The sequence below is a fragment of the Balaenoptera musculus genome, chromosome 20 (assembly GCF_009873245.2).
Source record: "Balaenoptera musculus isolate JJ_BM4_2016_0621 chromosome 20, mBalMus1.pri.v3, whole genome shotgun sequence".
NCBI classification, from domain to species: Eukaryota; Metazoa; Chordata; class Mammalia; order Artiodactyla; family Balaenopteridae; genus Balaenoptera; species Balaenoptera musculus.
This window is the reverse complement of record NC_045804.1, coordinates 43,966,545-43,983,727: the sequence shown is the minus strand read 5'-3', so window position 1 is coordinate 43,983,727 and position 17,183 is coordinate 43,966,545. Positions and strand designations below refer to the sequence as shown.

At 57.4% G+C, this 17,183-nt stretch overlaps 1 protein-coding gene across 8 annotated transcripts; it reads left to right on the top strand.

The window, feature by feature from the left end:
• Positions 1-100: 100 nt before the first annotated feature.
• On the top strand, positions 101-16,015 carry FLOT2 (flotillin 2). Of its 8 annotated transcripts, none has more exons than XM_036836852.1 (13): positions 223-242; positions 5,835-5,916; positions 8,966-9,056; positions 11,100-11,190; positions 11,834-12,009; positions 12,113-12,236; positions 12,683-12,801; positions 12,920-13,033; positions 13,135-13,254; positions 13,344-13,558; positions 13,970-14,153; positions 14,460-14,609; positions 14,725-16,015. In XM_036836852.1, the coding sequence occupies exons 3-13, from the start codon at positions 8,982-8,984 to the stop codon at positions 14,761-14,763; spliced, it is 1,407 nt and encodes a 468-aa protein (XP_036692747.1). In that variant the 5' UTR covers positions 223-242; positions 5,835-5,916; positions 8,966-8,981; the 3' UTR covers positions 14,764-16,015. The 8 variants fall into 8 exon arrangements, with proteins under 8 accessions (XP_036692751.1, XP_036692747.1, XP_036692746.1 ...); XM_036836851.1 differs by lacking the exon at positions 223-242 and adding an exon at positions 467-633; XM_036836856.1 differs by lacking the exons at positions 8,966-9,056; positions 11,834-12,009 and having other exon boundaries at positions 101-242.
• The last annotated feature ends 1,168 nt before the right edge of the window (positions 16,016-17,183 follow it).

Sequence of the window (17,183 nt, the reverse complement as noted above, 5' to 3'; positions counted from 1 at the left end):
TCAGGAATGCTGATCAGCCCTGGATGAGGGCCTAGGAATTTGTAATCTGATGCACTGCCAACATTGAGAATTACTCAACTGGGCCCTTTTCGACCGTGTAGCTAGGTAGTTACATTATCCCCTTTTTCCAGAGGCGGGATTAGGCAGCCAGGTAAGGGACTCGCCCAAGGTCTCCCAGCTAGTAAGAGCAGGGGCTGAAATTGGAGCCCCGGAGGGCTGACTCCAGGGCCGGCCGCTGTAAGGTGGGTGCTGGGAGGTGAGAAAGGGCAGGGCGGTTGTTATCGAGGCGCCCGGCGGGAGTGGAGGGACGCCTTTGAGGGCTGGGCCCCGCGATGGCGACCCGGTGTCATAAAGCGTGTTGACCGCCGCGGCTTGAGCTCTGGCTGCTTCCCTCGACACGCCGGCCCCGCCTTCCGCCGCCACACTTCCGGCGGGGCCGCGGCCGCGGAGGGACGCGGGCGGGCGGCCGCTGGGGGTGGCGGGATAGGCTGGGCGCGGCCGGCGGTGCGGGCGGGCGCGGAGTGGGCCGGCTGCTGCTGTCCAGGTCTCTGCGGCCCCCGAGAGCCCTCCGTCCCGCCGGCGTCATGGGCAATTGCCACACGGTGGGGCCCAACGAGGCGCTGGTGGTTTCAGGTGAGGGGGCAACGAGGGAGGTGGGTCTGGGACGCCCAGGGCCTGGAGGGTGTTTGGGGCGGGGGCTGTGCCTGGGAGGGCGGGGGCCGGGCTGGGGAGCGAACGGGGAGGGGCCAGGCCGGGGAAGGGCTCCGGGGGTGGGGCCTGAGCCTACGGCGCTCCGGGCCGCACCTGAGACCCCTTCCAGGAGGGACCCCCCCCTCAATACTCCCATTTGCCGTGCTCTGCGCCCTAGGGCACAGGCCAGGTTCTCCCCCGACCTCCCCCGCCCTGCGTGTTTAACCGTGTTTATTCCCTCCTTTCTCTGCTTCCTCCCCTTGGCAGGGTCTCCCCTGTGGCCTAGGGGATCCCGAACTGAAACCTTGGGGTTCCGGGAACAGTCTGGTCGGATGCCAGCGCCTGGGACGGGGGTTGGGTCGCAGGTGCACGTCTGGGGAGGGGCCCTGGACATGAATCCTTGGGCTCTGGGCACAGACCCGTTAATTCCCAGCAGGCTGGGTTTGCTGGGGTTAACTGGCACTGCCCGCCCCAGGGACGCGGGTGCGGCCTCTACAGAAACGTGGCTCTGTGTTGCTCTGGTTGCAAAATGCTGCAGACTCCAGAATTTCTGTGAGCTTAGGTGGGGCTGGGGGACTGCAGTATTGCAGAGGGGAGAGATATCTTGCCTTAAGGCTGCTCTTTAAATTGTATATTTGGGTATCTTGGGAAGTGGCAGAAGCCTTTCAAGCCACCAATTCGTGCAGCCCCTGGCGCGGGTGCTGGGGAGAGGCTGTGTTTCCTGACAGCTTGGAGGCCTGTAGCTGCAGGAATCCTTCATATCTTCCCACTGTCAGTGTGGCTTCTCCGCCTGTGCAGAGTTGTTAGGGCCGGCTGCAGAATGAACAGGAGAGGGTGGGCTGGGCCAGGGCTTGTAGCTGCCCACCTTTGAGAGGTGTGATGAATCCATTGGGAACTTTCACCCCAGAACATGGCCTCTGTCTCAGTTTGGATCTCAAAATCCATCTCTCCCCTGGGATGGGAAATCCCCAGTCTCCCTAACTAGCACCTTACTCCAGTGGGGGAATTAAGATTCTTCACTTCCCTAGGAATTCCCTGGTGGTCCAGTGGTTAGGACTCCATGCTTCCACTGCAGGGGGCCCGAGTTCGATCCCTGGTTGGGGAACTAAGATCCTTCACTTCCCTGAAAACCAGAAAAGATAGCCTTGGGGTCACCAGGGAGACCCCCAGAGAGCACTGAGGCCAAACCTGCTCCTCTATAAGAACTGGGCCAGTCTCCCAGCCACCACTCCTAAAGAAGGTTTTTAGAAACCCGAATCTGCATCGCACTTGGTTTTTCTTGTGGGATTTCTCTCTAGAAACCTAGACGCTGGGCTGAGGAGACAAAAGCTCCAGTCCCGTCTTTGTGGAGATCCTTGAGACTGAGGGGCAAGAGGAACCCCTGAGATGGACTGCTCTGTGCCTTCTGGTTTCCAGGAACCTGGTCCTCTGGCCAGAGGCCAAGGCAGTGCTAGCTTCGAAGCTGTTTTAGGGGTGCGGAGAGGAGGCCGCGCTGAGAATTAAGAGAACTGGAGTCAAGGGAGGGTGGAAGAGAAGAGAGGGAGAGAGAGAATGCCCAGCATAATATTACCTTGGGATTTGAGATGATCCAGCTGAGCTGTGGCTCTCTCTAGCACGTGGACTCCCAGCCCTGCGCCGCCCCCGCCCCCATTACTTGGGCCTGCATCTAAGTCCAGGGGCATCTCACACAGCCTACTTTCAGAAGGAGGATGTTGATATATTTCATGATCATCTTTTCCACTTGAAAAGTCTGGAGGTTCTTCTTCTTGTGTAACCCCCCTCCTTCATTCTGTAATGTAAAATTTTTTCCTTTGTTTCTGCTTTTGGGAGTTTAAAAGGGGAATCCAAATACCATACACCTTTCTGTCTCCTCTACAGTAGGTCAGAAGTTCTTAACCTGGAGTTTGTGGATAGAATTTAGAGGTCTTTGCATTTGGATGAGGGGAGAATAGTACATTTTTATTCACACTAACCTAAACTGATATTTAGCGTTTCTTACGATTATTAACGTCAGCAACAATCCATGATAGTATTAGCAGATATTTTCCTACCATACTGCCTTTGTTGCAGGTACCGTAAAAACCATTCATGCTCATCACTACTTTGAAATTAAGCCAGTTATTAAATCTACCACTAGATCTTATTATTTAATGTATTACACAGAGCACATATTACTATATCACACATTTGGTTGTTTTAACATTTTGATAACTTTAATTTGTTCTGTATCTTATTTTACGCATTTTATGAACATTTGGCCATTGCCAGACTACTAAGGGGGATTTCGACTCAAGAAATCCCCCTCATATGGGAGTTCCCTGGTGGTCTACTGGTTAGGATTTGGCGCTTTCACTGCTATGGCCTGGGTTCAGTCCCTGGTCAGGGAACTGAAACCCCACAAGTCGTGCAGCACCGCCAAAAAAAAAAAAAAATCCCGCTTGTAGAGTTGTAGATGGTCTTCTTGACTAGTAGGAAGAAAAGGGTGGAAGAGGGGCAGGAAGGGAAAGAGAGGGCGGACTGGCACCTGTGTTTGGGGAGGGCTAAGAGTAGGACGGAGGTCATCATGGGATATTTTGTGATTTTTCAGCTTGGTTGAGGACAGAGCAAAGGAAAGCAGATTGAGTTAGAAAAAGTGAGCTAACATTAGGAGAAACTTCCAGGTCTGGAGACAGTGAGAACTGGGGAGGTCAAGGAGGGGCCACCTAAGCATCCTCTTTTGGGAGTGGTGCTCAATGTGACCAGGAAGCTGGGGGGAGGAAGATGCCTTCCAGGGGAGGAGGCTGCTGGGGGCGGGACAGCCTGGCAGTCCCAGCTTCCTGTTGTTGCTACCCCTGGGAACCTGGCCATGTTGCCCTTGGCCGAGGCCCAGCTTGAGCTGTGGCAGCCTGCTCCCAAGGTCAGAGAATGAGTTAAAGGTAAAGGGTGGACACCCACCCTGGGCTCCCCCGCCCCCATCCCGCCCCGCACCACTATCACCACCCCTCCCACAGCACACTGGGAAGTCCCCGGGGTGGGGGGGACGAGGAACGAGGAAGTGATGACTACTCTAGAAGTTATCCCCCCACGTGAACCCCTAGGTCTGGCCTGGGTCACTGCAGGAGGCTACCACAGCAAGGAAGCTGTGCCCCAGCCCCGACCAGGCCAGAAGAAGTGGAACAAGCTGTGGTTTTGGACCCTCTTCCAGTTTCACTGGATCCCGAGGTGGTTTGGGTTTCAAATTGACTGCTTGTCCGTAGAGGCTTCCCTTACCCCATCCCCAGGGCGGAGAAGCCTGCAGCGGCTTACCTTGAGCAGCAGCCCTGAGGACACGTATCTCCAGAGACCTAAGACCTCTTCCTGCCCCTGTGCACGTTGCAGGGCTGCTCCTGGTCCCTGGGCCTCTGGCTCGGCTGCTTGCACCCTGTGCATAGAGCAGACCAGGAAACAGGGTTGGCCGCTCAGTGGGCAGTGCCAGACACCGGCTCTCTGACTTGGCAGGCCCGCCGCTCTTGTGGGGTCCTTGTTCCTTTGCCTCCGCCTGTTTAAAACTTGTCTCTGGTTCGCGGTTCTCTCTGTTGTCTCTGCTCGGTTGTCGGCCTGACCACCCACCCAAACCCAGGCTCTAGACCTGCACTGTCCGATATGGTAGCCACAAGCCACAGGTGGCCACTTAAATTTAAGTTAATTAAATTAAAATTCAGTTCCTTGGTTATACCGGCCACATTTCAAGTGCTCAGTAACAAATGTCCCTAGTAGGTGCTTTGTTGCACAGCACAGCTGGGGAGCATTTCTACTCTCGAAGGAAGTTATCTTGGACAAGACTACTCTAGAAGTTATCCCCCCACGTGAACCCCTAGGTCTGGCCTGGGTCACTGCAAGAGGCTGCTTCTACCCAGCCTCCCTGACCCAGGTATCTTCCTCCCGGTGCAAAGTGGTGTTTCTAAAATGCAAATATAACTGTTGCTCCTTAGCTTAAATGACTCCCCCATCACTCAGACACACACACACACACACACACACACACACACACCCCGCCTTGGCCTGATACCTAAGACACTCCATGATCTGCCCTCTGCCCCTCCACCCTGCCTTGTCCCCTCCCAAGGGGCCTGAGAGACACTGTAACCCAGCTATACACTACGCCCTGACCTTTGACCATGGGAGGAACACACCCTAAGGCTTTCCTGAAAACCCGAGTTTGTGAACGAGGAAATGATGACACCCACTGGCTTTTTCCCCATCTCGTTTCCTTTGAATTGTCTGTTTCTGAACATGTCTGCACTGCAAGTGAACAGCCCCTCTTGCTTTTACTGAGTTTTCTTGAACTTGAGTAATTTTGGCATCAGCAGGAGGGTTCGTGACAAGAATTTCAAGAATTGATTTTTCTCATTTCCGTATAGAGAGCATGCCGTACGTGTCCACGGCATGAATGTGGGTCGTGGCCAGGTTCAACATGCTATTTAGTTGATACACAGTTTTTCCAGGAATCACTTCCTTTTTAGGCCTTTTCCCTTTCTCTTTTCCAGTTGGTACCATGAGTTGGCCTCTGTTTTGAGGCCTTGCCTTCCCCATCCACTCCCACAAGAAGAACGAATTCACTCTGAACCCCTGGGAGTAGAGAACCAGCCTCACTGTTGGACATGAGCAAGGCCCCAGCCTTGGCTCAGAGACTCTCTTCCATTAGCCTCCCACCCGCATTCCCTCTGTGACTGCAGTCACTGATAACAGGCGAATCGCATAGTACGACCATCATCTCAGGAAAAGGTCCCTCCTAGTCTCACCTCTTTTAAGATAGGAATTTTATCTTCATCTCTGTTTCCCTAGCATGAAAAAATATTTGTTTGCTGAATGGATGGTTGAATCAAAGATGGAAGCTTTTCCATTCACTCTTGCCCACTGACCTCTCATCTGTTCTCTGAAAGCACTTACATTCTGAACTACTCATTGGCTACCCTCCTTTCTATGCAAATTGCCTGTCTACCAAACTAGATCCCAAGGCCCTTAAGGGCATACCTTCCATTTATTTGTAACCTCAGCACCTGGCACCCAGCAGTGGGAGTTGTCAAGTGACAGAGCAGGTGAAGGCCCAGAGCTGCTGTTGGTGGCATGGAGGGTAGACAGACCCAAGAACTGACTGACCAGCAGTGGTTTGCTTTGCTCTCCAGGGGGCTGTTGCGGTTCTGACTATAAACAGTATGTGTTTGGCGGCTGGGCCTGGGCCTGGTGGTGTATCTCCGACACTCAGAGGTAAGGGCCTGGGGGCCAGCAAACCGGGCATCCTGGTGGGCAAGGGAGAAAAGGGTTTCCATCCTTACCCCCTTCACCCCACAGGTCAGCTAGAGCATCTACCACTTGCCGCCTTCCACTCTGGGGGGGCGGGACCTCCTAAGAAGCAGATGAAATGGGTTACACAGGGATGCAGGAGGTCTGTCTGTGGGCACCTCCTCCTTGGTGGGTGTGCTCTTTTCCATTGAGGGCATCACTTCTGTCCCAGAGAATTCAAGCAGAATGCTAATGCCCTGATTCTAGCTCAGAGTTATTCACGAAGCCTTAACTACATACACACCTGTTTGGAGTGGGTCTAAGAAGGGAAGAAAGGTTGAAGAGACCCCTTACACATACCCTCACCTGTGCAGGCCCTGGGACAACGCAGGCGGGGGCTAAATGGCAAAGAATGGATATACAGTCTGAAGGGGCTCTGACAGCAGCGTGTTAAAGACAACGGGTAGGGATCTAAGGAATTGGCTCTGGGGCCAGGCAAGATGGCTCTGGACCTCCTAAATCAGTCTGGAGAGACTTACTCGGGGAAGGGAGGTTTCAGCTCCCCAGAGGGCCCACCGTCAGGCTCTACCTGCTGGCTTTCCCAGAGCCTGCCGCAGGGCTGGACTTGGCCTGGGCCTCTCCTGCCCCCTTACTGCCCACCCAGGAGGAGATAAGGCCCTCCTCCTCTCCACCAGCACCCCTTCCTGACTATGGGAGATCAGGGGAGAGGCCCAGATTCTTCCAGGCCAGGACCCAGGCAACACAGGCAGCAGAGCTGCGAAAGTGCGGGCATGTTGGCGGGGGTGAGGGTCATCTGAAGGGGAAGCAGTGGAGATTCCAGTGAAATCCCCTTCCTGGATCCCATCCCCACCAGTCAGCAGAGAGAAGCCCCGTGGCTACACTGAGCTGCTAGTGCTTGGGGCTCCAGGGAGTCTGAGGGTGTTGGCTAGTGTCAGGGGCATGGGAAGCATGTCACCACTTTTAAACTTCACTGATTTCTCACTAACCCCCTCCACTGTTCCATCTCTCCCCACACTTGGCCCTGCCTAAGTTGAGGGATCCTGGGGGACTCTTCTGGCCCACGGCCAAAAGTGTCAGAGAGTAATCGGTATTGGTCACAGCTTCCTCTCAGGCGGATCCTAAGCACTCATGAGGGGGCCAGTTGGCCTGTCAGAAGCCATGAGGTGCCCTCCCCAGAGGCACTGTCACCCCACCCGCCATGCAGTCCTGGGACGACAGAGCATCTTGTCAAGACACCTCGACGTACAGCCATGCCGAGAGAGTTTGCCATTTGCCCAGAGACCTGTTCTGCCCGGGCATCCACTGCTGGGGCAACACCCAGGAGCCCTTTCTCCACATCTGTGGTCCCCTCTCCCTCTTCTTGCTCCAGGGAGCAGACCCCAAGACAGGAGGGTCAAGCTCCTCTGACAGCAGGCTTGGAAGTGAGGGGTGGGGGCCCTTGTCCTCATCCTAGGAAACTGATCTCCCACACCCAGGCTCAGCGTCCTCCCTCTGGTCCCACTTGCTGGGTGGTCTGAGCCTGCAGCCCCTCCCCTTCCTGGGCCCTGTTTGGGGCAGCCCCTTCCCCAGCCCCTAGCCTGCCTGGGGGACATCTCCACAAGCTGGGGCCTTTATTTCCCTAGGCTGGCAGGAGCCTCTCAGGTCAGAGTAGAGGTTTCTAGCCCAGCCTCCCTTTTGAGATACTTTCCACAGCCATCCTACATGTCACCCCCCTTGGTGTCAGCCATTGTCCTCCAGACTCAGGGAAGTCCCTCCTGCTGCACTTTGCTGCCACGTCCTGTCCTATCCTGAGGCCCTGATGTGGGCCGCTCTCTCCCCCTTGCCCGAGTGATTCCTCCACCTCTGGCATCTGAGCTGCAGCCTCCCTCCTTCGCTCCCCTCCTCCCTCCCTCCTCCCTCTTTCCTGTCTCCCTCTCTCCTCCTTCCCCAAAAGAGAGCTTGGTGGGTTCCTGTCTGAGCTGGGTCTAGAGTCCTCTCAGACCCAAAGGTGCTATTTTTAGGGGCTCGAGTGAAGGCAGCCTTTGCACATCTGCGTGGCTGGAGCCCCCGGGCTGGCACTGCGAGGGCAGAGTTGGGGGGCCCACGCTGCCCACTGCTGCCGCCCCCCCCGTCTGCCTGCTTCTGCTCCTTCCCCTCAGCCTCTCTCCTCCCTTCCTCTGGTCTAAGGCAGCCTTCCGTGCTGTCCACAGCCTGGCCTCCGCCTGGACCAGCACCCTGCGCCCACTCTCACACACGCTGCCCTAGGAAGGCCCCGCTAGGGTGGGCCAGGTAGCTTTGAAGTACTTGGTTTTCTTTGCCGTGACTCTGTGCCTGTGCCCAGCTCTGGAAATTCCAAAGTGAATGACTCCGCTGTCTCCCAGTTGTCCCTGTGAATATCCTGGCAGGGCACACTTTCTCCCCGAGCCTTCCTTGACACACCCTTTCCCCCAGATCAGAAAATCCAAAAATCTGGGGGGGGGGGGCTTTTCTGGCCCTAAATTGCCTTCTTAGTGATGTGAAGCACAGGCCTTGAGGGTTTGTGCCCCGAGCAGGATTCAGTATTTTCTGTGGCTCATTGATCCCCAGAGTGGCCTCCCCACCCCCAATTCTGGAAACACAGGTTAGCCTGTGTCCGGAGGGTGGAGCTGAGGCTGTCTGCCAGATTGTGCCAGGAATCTCCTGGGAAAGTGAGGTGGTGGGTAACCCAGGTGCCCTACGCACAGGCCTCCCAACCTCAGGTCACGGGCCCAGGGCATCGGCAGCCTTTTCCTCCGGCCCGGCAGCTCCTCACTGGAAGGGTATGGGGGCTAGAGAAGAGACCCAGAGGCCTCAGGCCAGCAAGGGGGTGTCTCTGTCCCCCTACGGCCCTAGGCTGAGCTGGCAGCGGGGGGGAGCTGAAGTGCTAAGGGCAGCCCCGCCCCACCCCCAGGCGTCAGGCTTTGGGTGCTTGTCTGGTAACCACTGTGTGTGTTTGCTGTGTCCCCTCCTACCCCTTCCTGTCCCTACCTCTCCCCACCCCCTGGCTGCTCCTCAGACTGTCTCTGGAGGTTATGACCATCCTGTGTCGCTGTGAGAATATTGAGACGTCGGAGGGGGTCCCGCTATTCGTAACAGGGGTTGCACAGGTAATAACCCACCTGCTTCCCTCCTCTGTGTCTAACCTTCTCTCTTCCTGCCCTGCGGGGCCTGGCAGGCAGGAGCCGATGGACTCCACTCCTGAGAGTGTGCCTCTCTCCCCTATGCTCCCACCTCTGCTGCGCTGGGTGGCAGGATGGATCCCTATAGATCCCCACCTCCCTTGCCCTCGCTCACTGGGGCTGCTAGCGGGGAAAGGGCGAGGGCTTCTGGAAGCTCTGCCCAAGTCTGCCAGTGGGGGTCCTTGGATGACAAGCCTAAATTGGGAGTAAGTTGAGGCAGGAGACACAGGCCCTTTCGTGACAGAGCTGGGCTGTCTGGGCGGGGAGGGTTCCGTCCTAACGACTCCTACAGAAGTCCTAGTCCTCCAGGCACCACGGAGCCCCGTGCCGGCCCCTCCTCCAGGCTGACACCTCAGTGTCAAGCCCTAGTCCTCCTCCCTGCAAGGCCAGAAGATGGGTCCCATGGGGAGTTCTGTTCACCCCGCCCCTTGACGCCCTCCAATTTCCTGCCCCTAATTTGTGTCGAGAGACCTTTGAGCAGATCTCTCTTGTCACCAGACTTCAGCTTCCCCATCCGTGAAATGGGGAGAATTATGCCCTCCCTGTGCCTTGTAGGAATATTGGAAAGGCGAGTAGAACAATATGAGGGCGCTTTGGGATTTTCAGGAAAGAAGTGCTAGAGGAACCCCATCTGTATCATGAACATGACCTCACTTGGAAAAGCAAGTGACCTGCTGTCTCACTCCTCACTGCCACGCAGCCGTAGCTATGAAGCCCTTTCTTGAGCAAGGGCGTTTAGCAAGTCCAAGTGCTTTCTTCATGACATGCAAGTCCCCATCCTCATTGCTTCATTCACCAGCTCCCTGCTGAGCACCGTGTCAGCTCCAGGCACTGAGGAGGCAGTGATGAACATCAGAAAGCCCCTGGCTCCTCAGAGCCTGCATGCTGGCAGGTCCCCAGGCTGGAAGAGACCTACCTGTCACCTTACCCATCCCCTTCCCTCTCATGAAATTGTCTTTCAGCTTCTCAGGCAAAACCCCTGCACCACCACACCCTTCCTCACCCATCGTGTTATCCCTAATGGGGAAGGGGACTGTCCCCATCACACCCACCCCTTGTAGCCACAGGAGGGCAGGCTTCAGGGCAGAGGCCTGAGAAGAAGCTCAGAGCACCTTGTGTGGAATGAATGGGGTCCAGGCCTCTCTCGACCCGCTTCTAGAGCAGCCTCATCTCCCTCCAAACCCACGTTCTACTTGAAACAGCTGCAAATGCCCAGGTCCCTTTTCAGCTGGGTGCTGTGGACCCTTGAGGACTCAGGTTGTCTGGGCAGAACAACTCTTTGTAGGATTAGTGCTCCTTGGCCAGGAAGCTCTAGTGTGACCCCAGCCCTGTCCCCCACTGGCCCACCTGGCCCCAACCCCAGAGGGTGGGCTTCAAGTCCTAGCCTGTTGCCAGGTAGAGGGACCAGGCAGGGCTTCCCTCGCAGGGGACAGACTCCCAGCCTGCCAGGCTACAAGGCAGAGCTTTCTCAGCAGCCTACTGGGGCATCCCAGGGTGTGAGCAGACCCAGGGAACAGGTGAGGGCCCCTCCCTGGGGGATGTTCAGATGGCATCCCTGGACGGCCCGCACAGCACGGCCTAGAGGACCAGCATTTACGTGCTGTCCCAGGACACACACACAGCTACACCTAGACTCTGCCCACCCCGCCTCCCCCAGTCCAGACTACCCACAACCCATTCTCCTCTGCTTCCCTTTCCCACTCTTCCAGCCAGGCTGACCTGAGCAGAGGACACGTGTGCACGTGGGTAGCGCACTCCACTCCTCCCCGTGAGCCATCTGCACCCCACCCCCCGCCCGCTTTCCCACCCGTCTCCTCCTCACATGCTCCCAGCTCTGACCCCCCGGAGAGTCCTCCCCCGCAGCAGGACCCCTGGCCCGTCCCAGCTGGAGCAGTGAGGTGTCGCACTCTTTCCCCACACCCCAGGCCCTGGGCCCCCAGACCCATGCCCCTGTTTTGCGTTTCTTGGCAGGATTTCCCTAGAGATTATGACGTTGCAGCCCCGCTGCGAGGACGTAGAGACGGCCGAGGGGGTAGCTTTAACTGTGACGGGTGTCGCCCAGGTATAGTAACTCAGCAGCCCCGCGCATGTCCGGTGAGCTGCCTCGTCCCCATGCTGGGGTTTGGGGGGAGGAGGAGAGGACGGCAGCCAGGGGCAGTCTCTCTCCAGCGCCCCTGCCCCCGCTCCCCCTGCCAAGAGAGTGTCGTCGCCACTGGAACACGCTCGGCCTCTTGGCCGCCCAGCAGGACTAACAGACACCCCTTCTTTCCCCAGCGGGCCCGCAGAGGACAGAACCAGTGCTGAGAACTCGTGTCTCACTAACCCCACCCCGTTCTTTGCAGGTGTCAGAAACGCCAAGCCCCAGAATCCAAGCCTTCCCTGTTCCCTGGGTAGGGGGCTGCAGGGTGGGGACCAGAGGGTGAGGCCACGTGAGGCAGGGGAGCTCTGGAGTCGGAGGCTGTGTTATCTTCCCAGCTCGGTGCCTGGCCAAGGGGCTTCCTGCTCTCCAGAAGTCCACACAGGGCAGGTTCAACCATGTTCTAGGCCTCTGGTGAGGGGGTTGTCGGCTTAGTGCCTTGGGAAAGAAAGGCAGGAGGATGCCCACCCTCAGTGGCGACCCCGGACCCGTCTCCTGCCCTGTCCCGCCTCTCTTTCCTAGTCTGTCTGTCTGTCTGTGCCCCTATTGCTCATTCTCCTTTTTGCAGAGACCTGCAGGCTGAGGGGCAGAGAGCGGACTGCAGGGGTAGTGGGGAGCCCCAGATGCCCAGGAGCGAGGCCGTGGCAGGGCCTGGGGCTGCCAGTGAAGATGCAGTTCCTCATGTCTTCTCCCCACTGGAGGCCTCAGGCAGACTCCACCCCCTCCCAGCCCCTAGGCCTCCAGGTCCTGAGAAGGAGGGGAGGGGTACCGTCACCATCCTCCTGGGTCTGGGGCCTCCGTCTGCCTCCCTCCAGCCTGGCTCAGGCGCCTCTGTGACCACCGGCAGGTGAAAATCATGACCGAGAAGGAGCTCCTGGCCGTGGCCTGCGAGCAGTTCCTGGGCAAGAGTGTGCAGGACATCAAGAACGTCGTCCTGCAGACCCTGGAGGGGCACCTGCGCTCCATCCTCGGTGAGGCCCTGCCCAGCCCAGGGACCCCTCTGCTGCCTTCAAGGAGCCTCACAGTGTCCCCAAGCCATGGCCAGGGAGGGGACAGGGCGGGCAGGGGGTTCTGTCAGTCCCACTGAGAGGCTTCTAGCTGAAAAGCTGATATGTTTTCTGTCAAGTATTTCCTTTCAAAACATGAGGTGACTTGAGTGAAGAGGAGGGCATTGAAGTAGGGGGTGAGCGGCTGCCAGTCTGGTCAGGCACCTGGTGCTGCTTGGGACACTTTTCCTCATCCTGCCTGGATCCTGCAGGAGGAGGCTCAGAGTTAGACGCTGTTAAGAAGAAACCAAGGAAGACCCAGCTCTGACCGCGTGACCCCTGCATACACTCAGACCTCCACCTGCATGCCTCCTCCCTTTCCCAGCTGGCTGGGCCCCTGGGGAGCCAGCCCGTGATCCTTCTGCCCTCAGGGACCCTGACAGTGGAGCAGATTTATCAGGACCGGGACCAGTTTGCCAAGCTGGTGCGGGAGGTGGCAGCCCCAGACGTCGGCCGCATGGGCATCGAGATCCTCAGCTTCACCATCAAGGTGCAGTGTGATGGGAAGGCTGTGGCCTCTGCGTCCATCCGGGAGTGCGGAGCTTGGCCAGAGGGGAACCTTTATGCCTCTGACTGTTCCCAGGGATGACTCCCCCTTCCCTCCCCAGGACGTGTATGACAAAGTGGACTATCTGAGCTCCCTGGGCAAGACGCAGACTGCTGTGGTACAGAGAGATGCCGACATCGGAGTGGCCGAGGCTGAGAGGGATGCAGGCATCCGGGTATGTGGGCTTTCCTTCCCAGCCCCAGGGACAGGGAGCTCAGGGGTGGTGGGACCACAGTTGCTCAGGGGACCCTAAGCACCTGCCCCTCCTGCTCCCAGGAAGCCGAGTGCAAGAAGGAGATGCTGGACGTGAAGTTCATGGCAGACACGAAGATCGCCGACTCCAAGCGAGCCTTCGAGCTGCAAAAGTCAGCCTTCAGTGAGGAGGTCAACATCAAGGTGAGAAGCTGTAGGGCATCTCGGGTTGGGGCTCAGGGCCCAGGACTTGGCAGCCAGCCTCTGACATGCTGACCACACTCCCACCACAGACGGCTGAGGCCCAGCTGGCTTACGAGCTACAAGGGGCCCGTGAGCAGCAGAAGATCCGGCAGGAAGAGATTGAGATTGAGGTTGTGCAGCGCAAGAAGCAGATTGCAGTGGAGGCGCAGGAGATCCTGCGCACAGACAAGGAGCTCATTGCCACAGTGCGCTGCCCCGCCGAGGCCGAGGCCCACCGCATACAGCAGATCGCCGAGGGCGAGAAGTAGGTGCCACTGGTGCCCGGGCTGGGGGATTAGTCCAGCTCCTCTGCCACCCACGCACTCCCTCCACTCCTGACCGAGCTTGGGGGCCCCTTCTCCCCCACCGTGAAGTAGGGCTGACCCGCCTCCCCCGTGGGATTGTTGTCAGGAAGACTGAATTAGATGTAGGAGGTTTAAGGCCCTGGTATGGTGCCTGGCACAGAGGGCACCTCTGCCTGGTCCCCTCTCTCATTTGCGTCTGGGAGCCAGTGCCCTCTCCTTGGCCAGAGCCGGAAGGCCAGGGCACCCCCCTCTCATGGGTCCCCCATCCCTGACACCTGCCAAAGCAGAGGCTCGGGGTTTGTTAGCCCCCAGGCAAGGCTGGAGGGGTCCCTGGCACTTCCCACTGATCCTGCCCACCTGGGCTCCCCCAGGGTGAAGCAGGTCCTCTTGGCACAGGCAGAGGCTGAGAAGATCCGCAGAATCGGGGAAGCGGAGGCAGCAGTCATCGAGGCGATGGGCAAGGCAGAGGCTGAGCGGATGAAACTCAGGGCTGAGGCCTACCAGAAATATGGGGACGCAGCCAAGATGGCCTTGGTGCTGGAGGCCCTGCCCCAGGTGAGGCTCCCACCCCAGGCTGGGACTGGCTGGGCAAGTGCTGGACTTCTCTGGGCCTGGTCAGCAACACAGCGACAGGCTGGCTGGGAGGGTTAAACTGGGGAGTACTCAGCAGTGGGGAGAGAACCCCACAACAGGCATAGGCTCATCGCTAACCCACTGGACCATCTGACCATGAATTGCAAATGAAGGCCACCCAGGCTGCACTGGGATTGGGTGAGGTAGAGACGGGAGGGAGAGATGCTGGACAGGGCAGGTGGATGGAGTCTGAGTACCAACCAGCTCTCCTCCCACCCCGCCTCCTAGATTGCTGCCAAAATCTCCGCCCCCCTGACCAAAGTCGATGAGATTGTGGTCCTCAGTGGGGACAACAGCAAGGTGACCTCAGAAGTGAACCGACTGCTGGCCGAGCTGCCTGCCTCTGTGCATGCCCTCACGGGCGTGGACCTGTCTAAGGTGGGTGTCGAGCCATCCGCGGTGGGTTGCTGGGCAGCCCAGTGGACTGGCCCAGGCGGAGCGGTCGGTTGGGGGCCCCGGAGCCAAGGCCTCATGGCATCTCCCATCCTTGTAGATACCACTGATCAAGAAGGCCACCGGTGCACAGGTGTGAGGTCCCGAAGGCTCACACCGTTCAGCAGCCAGCGCCCCCTCTTCAGCACCCGTTTTAGTACCACAGGGACAACGGGAACGTTACTGACTCTGGTGCCTTATTCTGTAGGGACCAGGAGTGCTGCGTGTTCAGGCCTCTGGCTGTCTTCCCTTCTCCCCTGTCTCTGTCTGTCTCCGTCCTCTTCTCCTCTACCCCACACCCTCATTTTCACTGCCACATTTGTCTGGTTTGTCTCTTCCGCCCTTATCTCCCTGTACGTGTCTTCCTTTGTCTGTCTGTCTTTTTCTCTCCCCTCTCCTCCCATCCTCTACACACATCATGTAGTTTGAGCTGAAGATGTTTAGTATCATCACTGTCTGTCTGTTGGGGGGTGGCCCCTGCTGCTCCTCAGAATCCTGGTGCCTTGAAGTTTTCTGTGCATCTGTCCATTCCCCCTGTGGCCCCAGCCAGAGCTTCAGCATGGGTGCAGGGATTCTGGGTAGGACGGCCACCCTGCCCTCTCCTGGCCTGGTCCCTGCCCCCAGGAAGCCCCCAGCCTCGCCCACTCTGGCCCTTCTCGGCCCAGGTTATCTGTGGCTGCAGGCCCAGGGCCAGCGCCATTCACTAACCCCCTGCCCAGCCCCAGGCCTGCTCTCATACCTTACCTCTTTCTCCCCCGCCCAGGGGCACGGAGGGAAGGCCTCCTGTGTAGAGCAGCTCCCTCAGTTTACTACTGCCTTAGGAGGCCCCTGCTTGTGCTCAGGGAAGTCCCCTTCATGGACATGTCCCTACTAGGTGGAGTGGGGCTTGGTCCCAACTCTGCTAAGCCCTCTGGGATCAGGATCTAGCGCTTCTGGAGACTAGAAAGTGTAGAGACCCTCTTCCTACTAGGGCTGTACTGTCCTGGGTGTCGGGCTGGGCCCTTCCAGTGGGCAAAGCTATGCCACCCTATACAGAATCCAGTGCTGTAGACTGGCCAGACTCCACACCCCTCGTGCCAGCTTTCTTCCTGGCCAGAGTGATTGGGTTCCAGCCGTGGGGAAGCAGCCCAGTCCTCTGTGTCCTTGCTCCCGTGGAGGCAGAAGAGCCCAGGACCCAAGCATCCTGGCAGGGGTGCTGTGGGTGTCCTGTGGTCCCAGTCCCCACCCCTTGCCCTGCCCCAGCCTGTGTAGCTGTTCCTGCATGTGGATGCTGCATGTGTGGTCTGGGGCTTGGATGCCGCACTGCCCCGCTGCCTGTCCCTTCTGGGAAAATAAAGATCTGGTTATGCCCACACCCTGTATTGTGGCTTTTGTGAGGGGAGAGACTGGGAAGCAAGAACCAACCAGGTCCCCCACCCCTACACCCCTTCAGCCTGAAAGCTGCACTTTGCCTGTTCTTCCCCATGCTAGCCACCGGGGGGCATCAGCACCCTGGCCATGCCCCCTTAGCATCCTAGAGCAGGGCCGCCATCGCCCAGGTGCTGAAGCCAGACCTGAGGCCAGGGAGACCTGGCTCCACCGCAGACAGAAGACGGAAGAGGCTGCCATGTTCACTGCACCTCTGTCCATCCTGAGCCTCACTCAGTAATGGAGACTGTTTCTCAAGAGCGTGAACGCTGGAGTCAGACTGCTTGGGTTTAAATTTTAGTTCTGTTGTTCATCACCTGTGTAATCTTGGGCAGGTAGCTTCATCTTTCTGGGCTTCAGTATTTGTATTCATTTTACAAATTTAATGCTTCCTATGTGCCAGGAATTGTCCTAGATGCAGGGGAGACTGCAGTGAATAAAACCAACCCCTAGCTTTTAGAGCTTACATTCAGGTGGGGGGAGCAAAATAAGAAAAATTAAATATACAGTATGTTAGATAATGGTATGTGCTAAGGAGGAAAATAAACAGGGAAAGGAATAGGAAGTTCGGGAGGGTGTTGAAACTTTAGTGTGAGGAAGGCCTCAACGAGAAGGTAGCACTGAGGAAAGCAAAGGAATGAGTCATGCAGATATCAGAGAAGAGCCTTCTGTCCAGAGCCTCTGACATGGAAGTGTGTCTGGCATGACTGAAAAACCAGCAAGGAGGTCAGTGTGTTTGGAAGTGAGTGAATGAATGAGCAGTGGGGAGAGTGGTGGGAGATGAGGTCAGGATGGAAACCTGTTTCTGGTTCATGTAGAATCTTAATGGGGCCTATTTTTGCCTTTGCTCCGAGATGGGAAACCACTGAAGGGCTTCGAAAGAGAAGTAATGTGATCTGACACATGTAAAAAGATCATTCTAGGCACTGAGACAATCCAAGGTAGACAGGAAAATCTTTTCCAGAAATGGTGCTGGAACAACTGAGTCTAAATGAGAGAAAAATTGGGACTTCCCTGGTGGTCCAGTGATTAAGACTCTGAGCTTCCAAGGCAGGGGGTGAGGATTCGATCCCTGGTTGGGGAACTAAGATCCCACATGCTGCGCAGCAAAAA

Bases quoted from the DNA above. Each gene is read 5' to 3' on its own strand.
- FLOT2 (XM_036836851.1), top strand. From the start codon at position 585: ATGGGCAATTGCCACACGGTGGGGCCCAACGAGGCGCTGGTGGTTTCA. The intron at 5,917-8,965 runs GTAAGGGCCTGG...GCTGCTCCTCAG, and splicing joins TGTATCTCCGACACTCAGAG to ACTGTCTCTGGAGGTTATGA. The intron at 9,057-11,099 runs GTAATAACCCAC...GTTTCTTGGCAG, and splicing joins TCGTAACAGGGGTTGCACAG to GATTTCCCTAGAGATTATGA.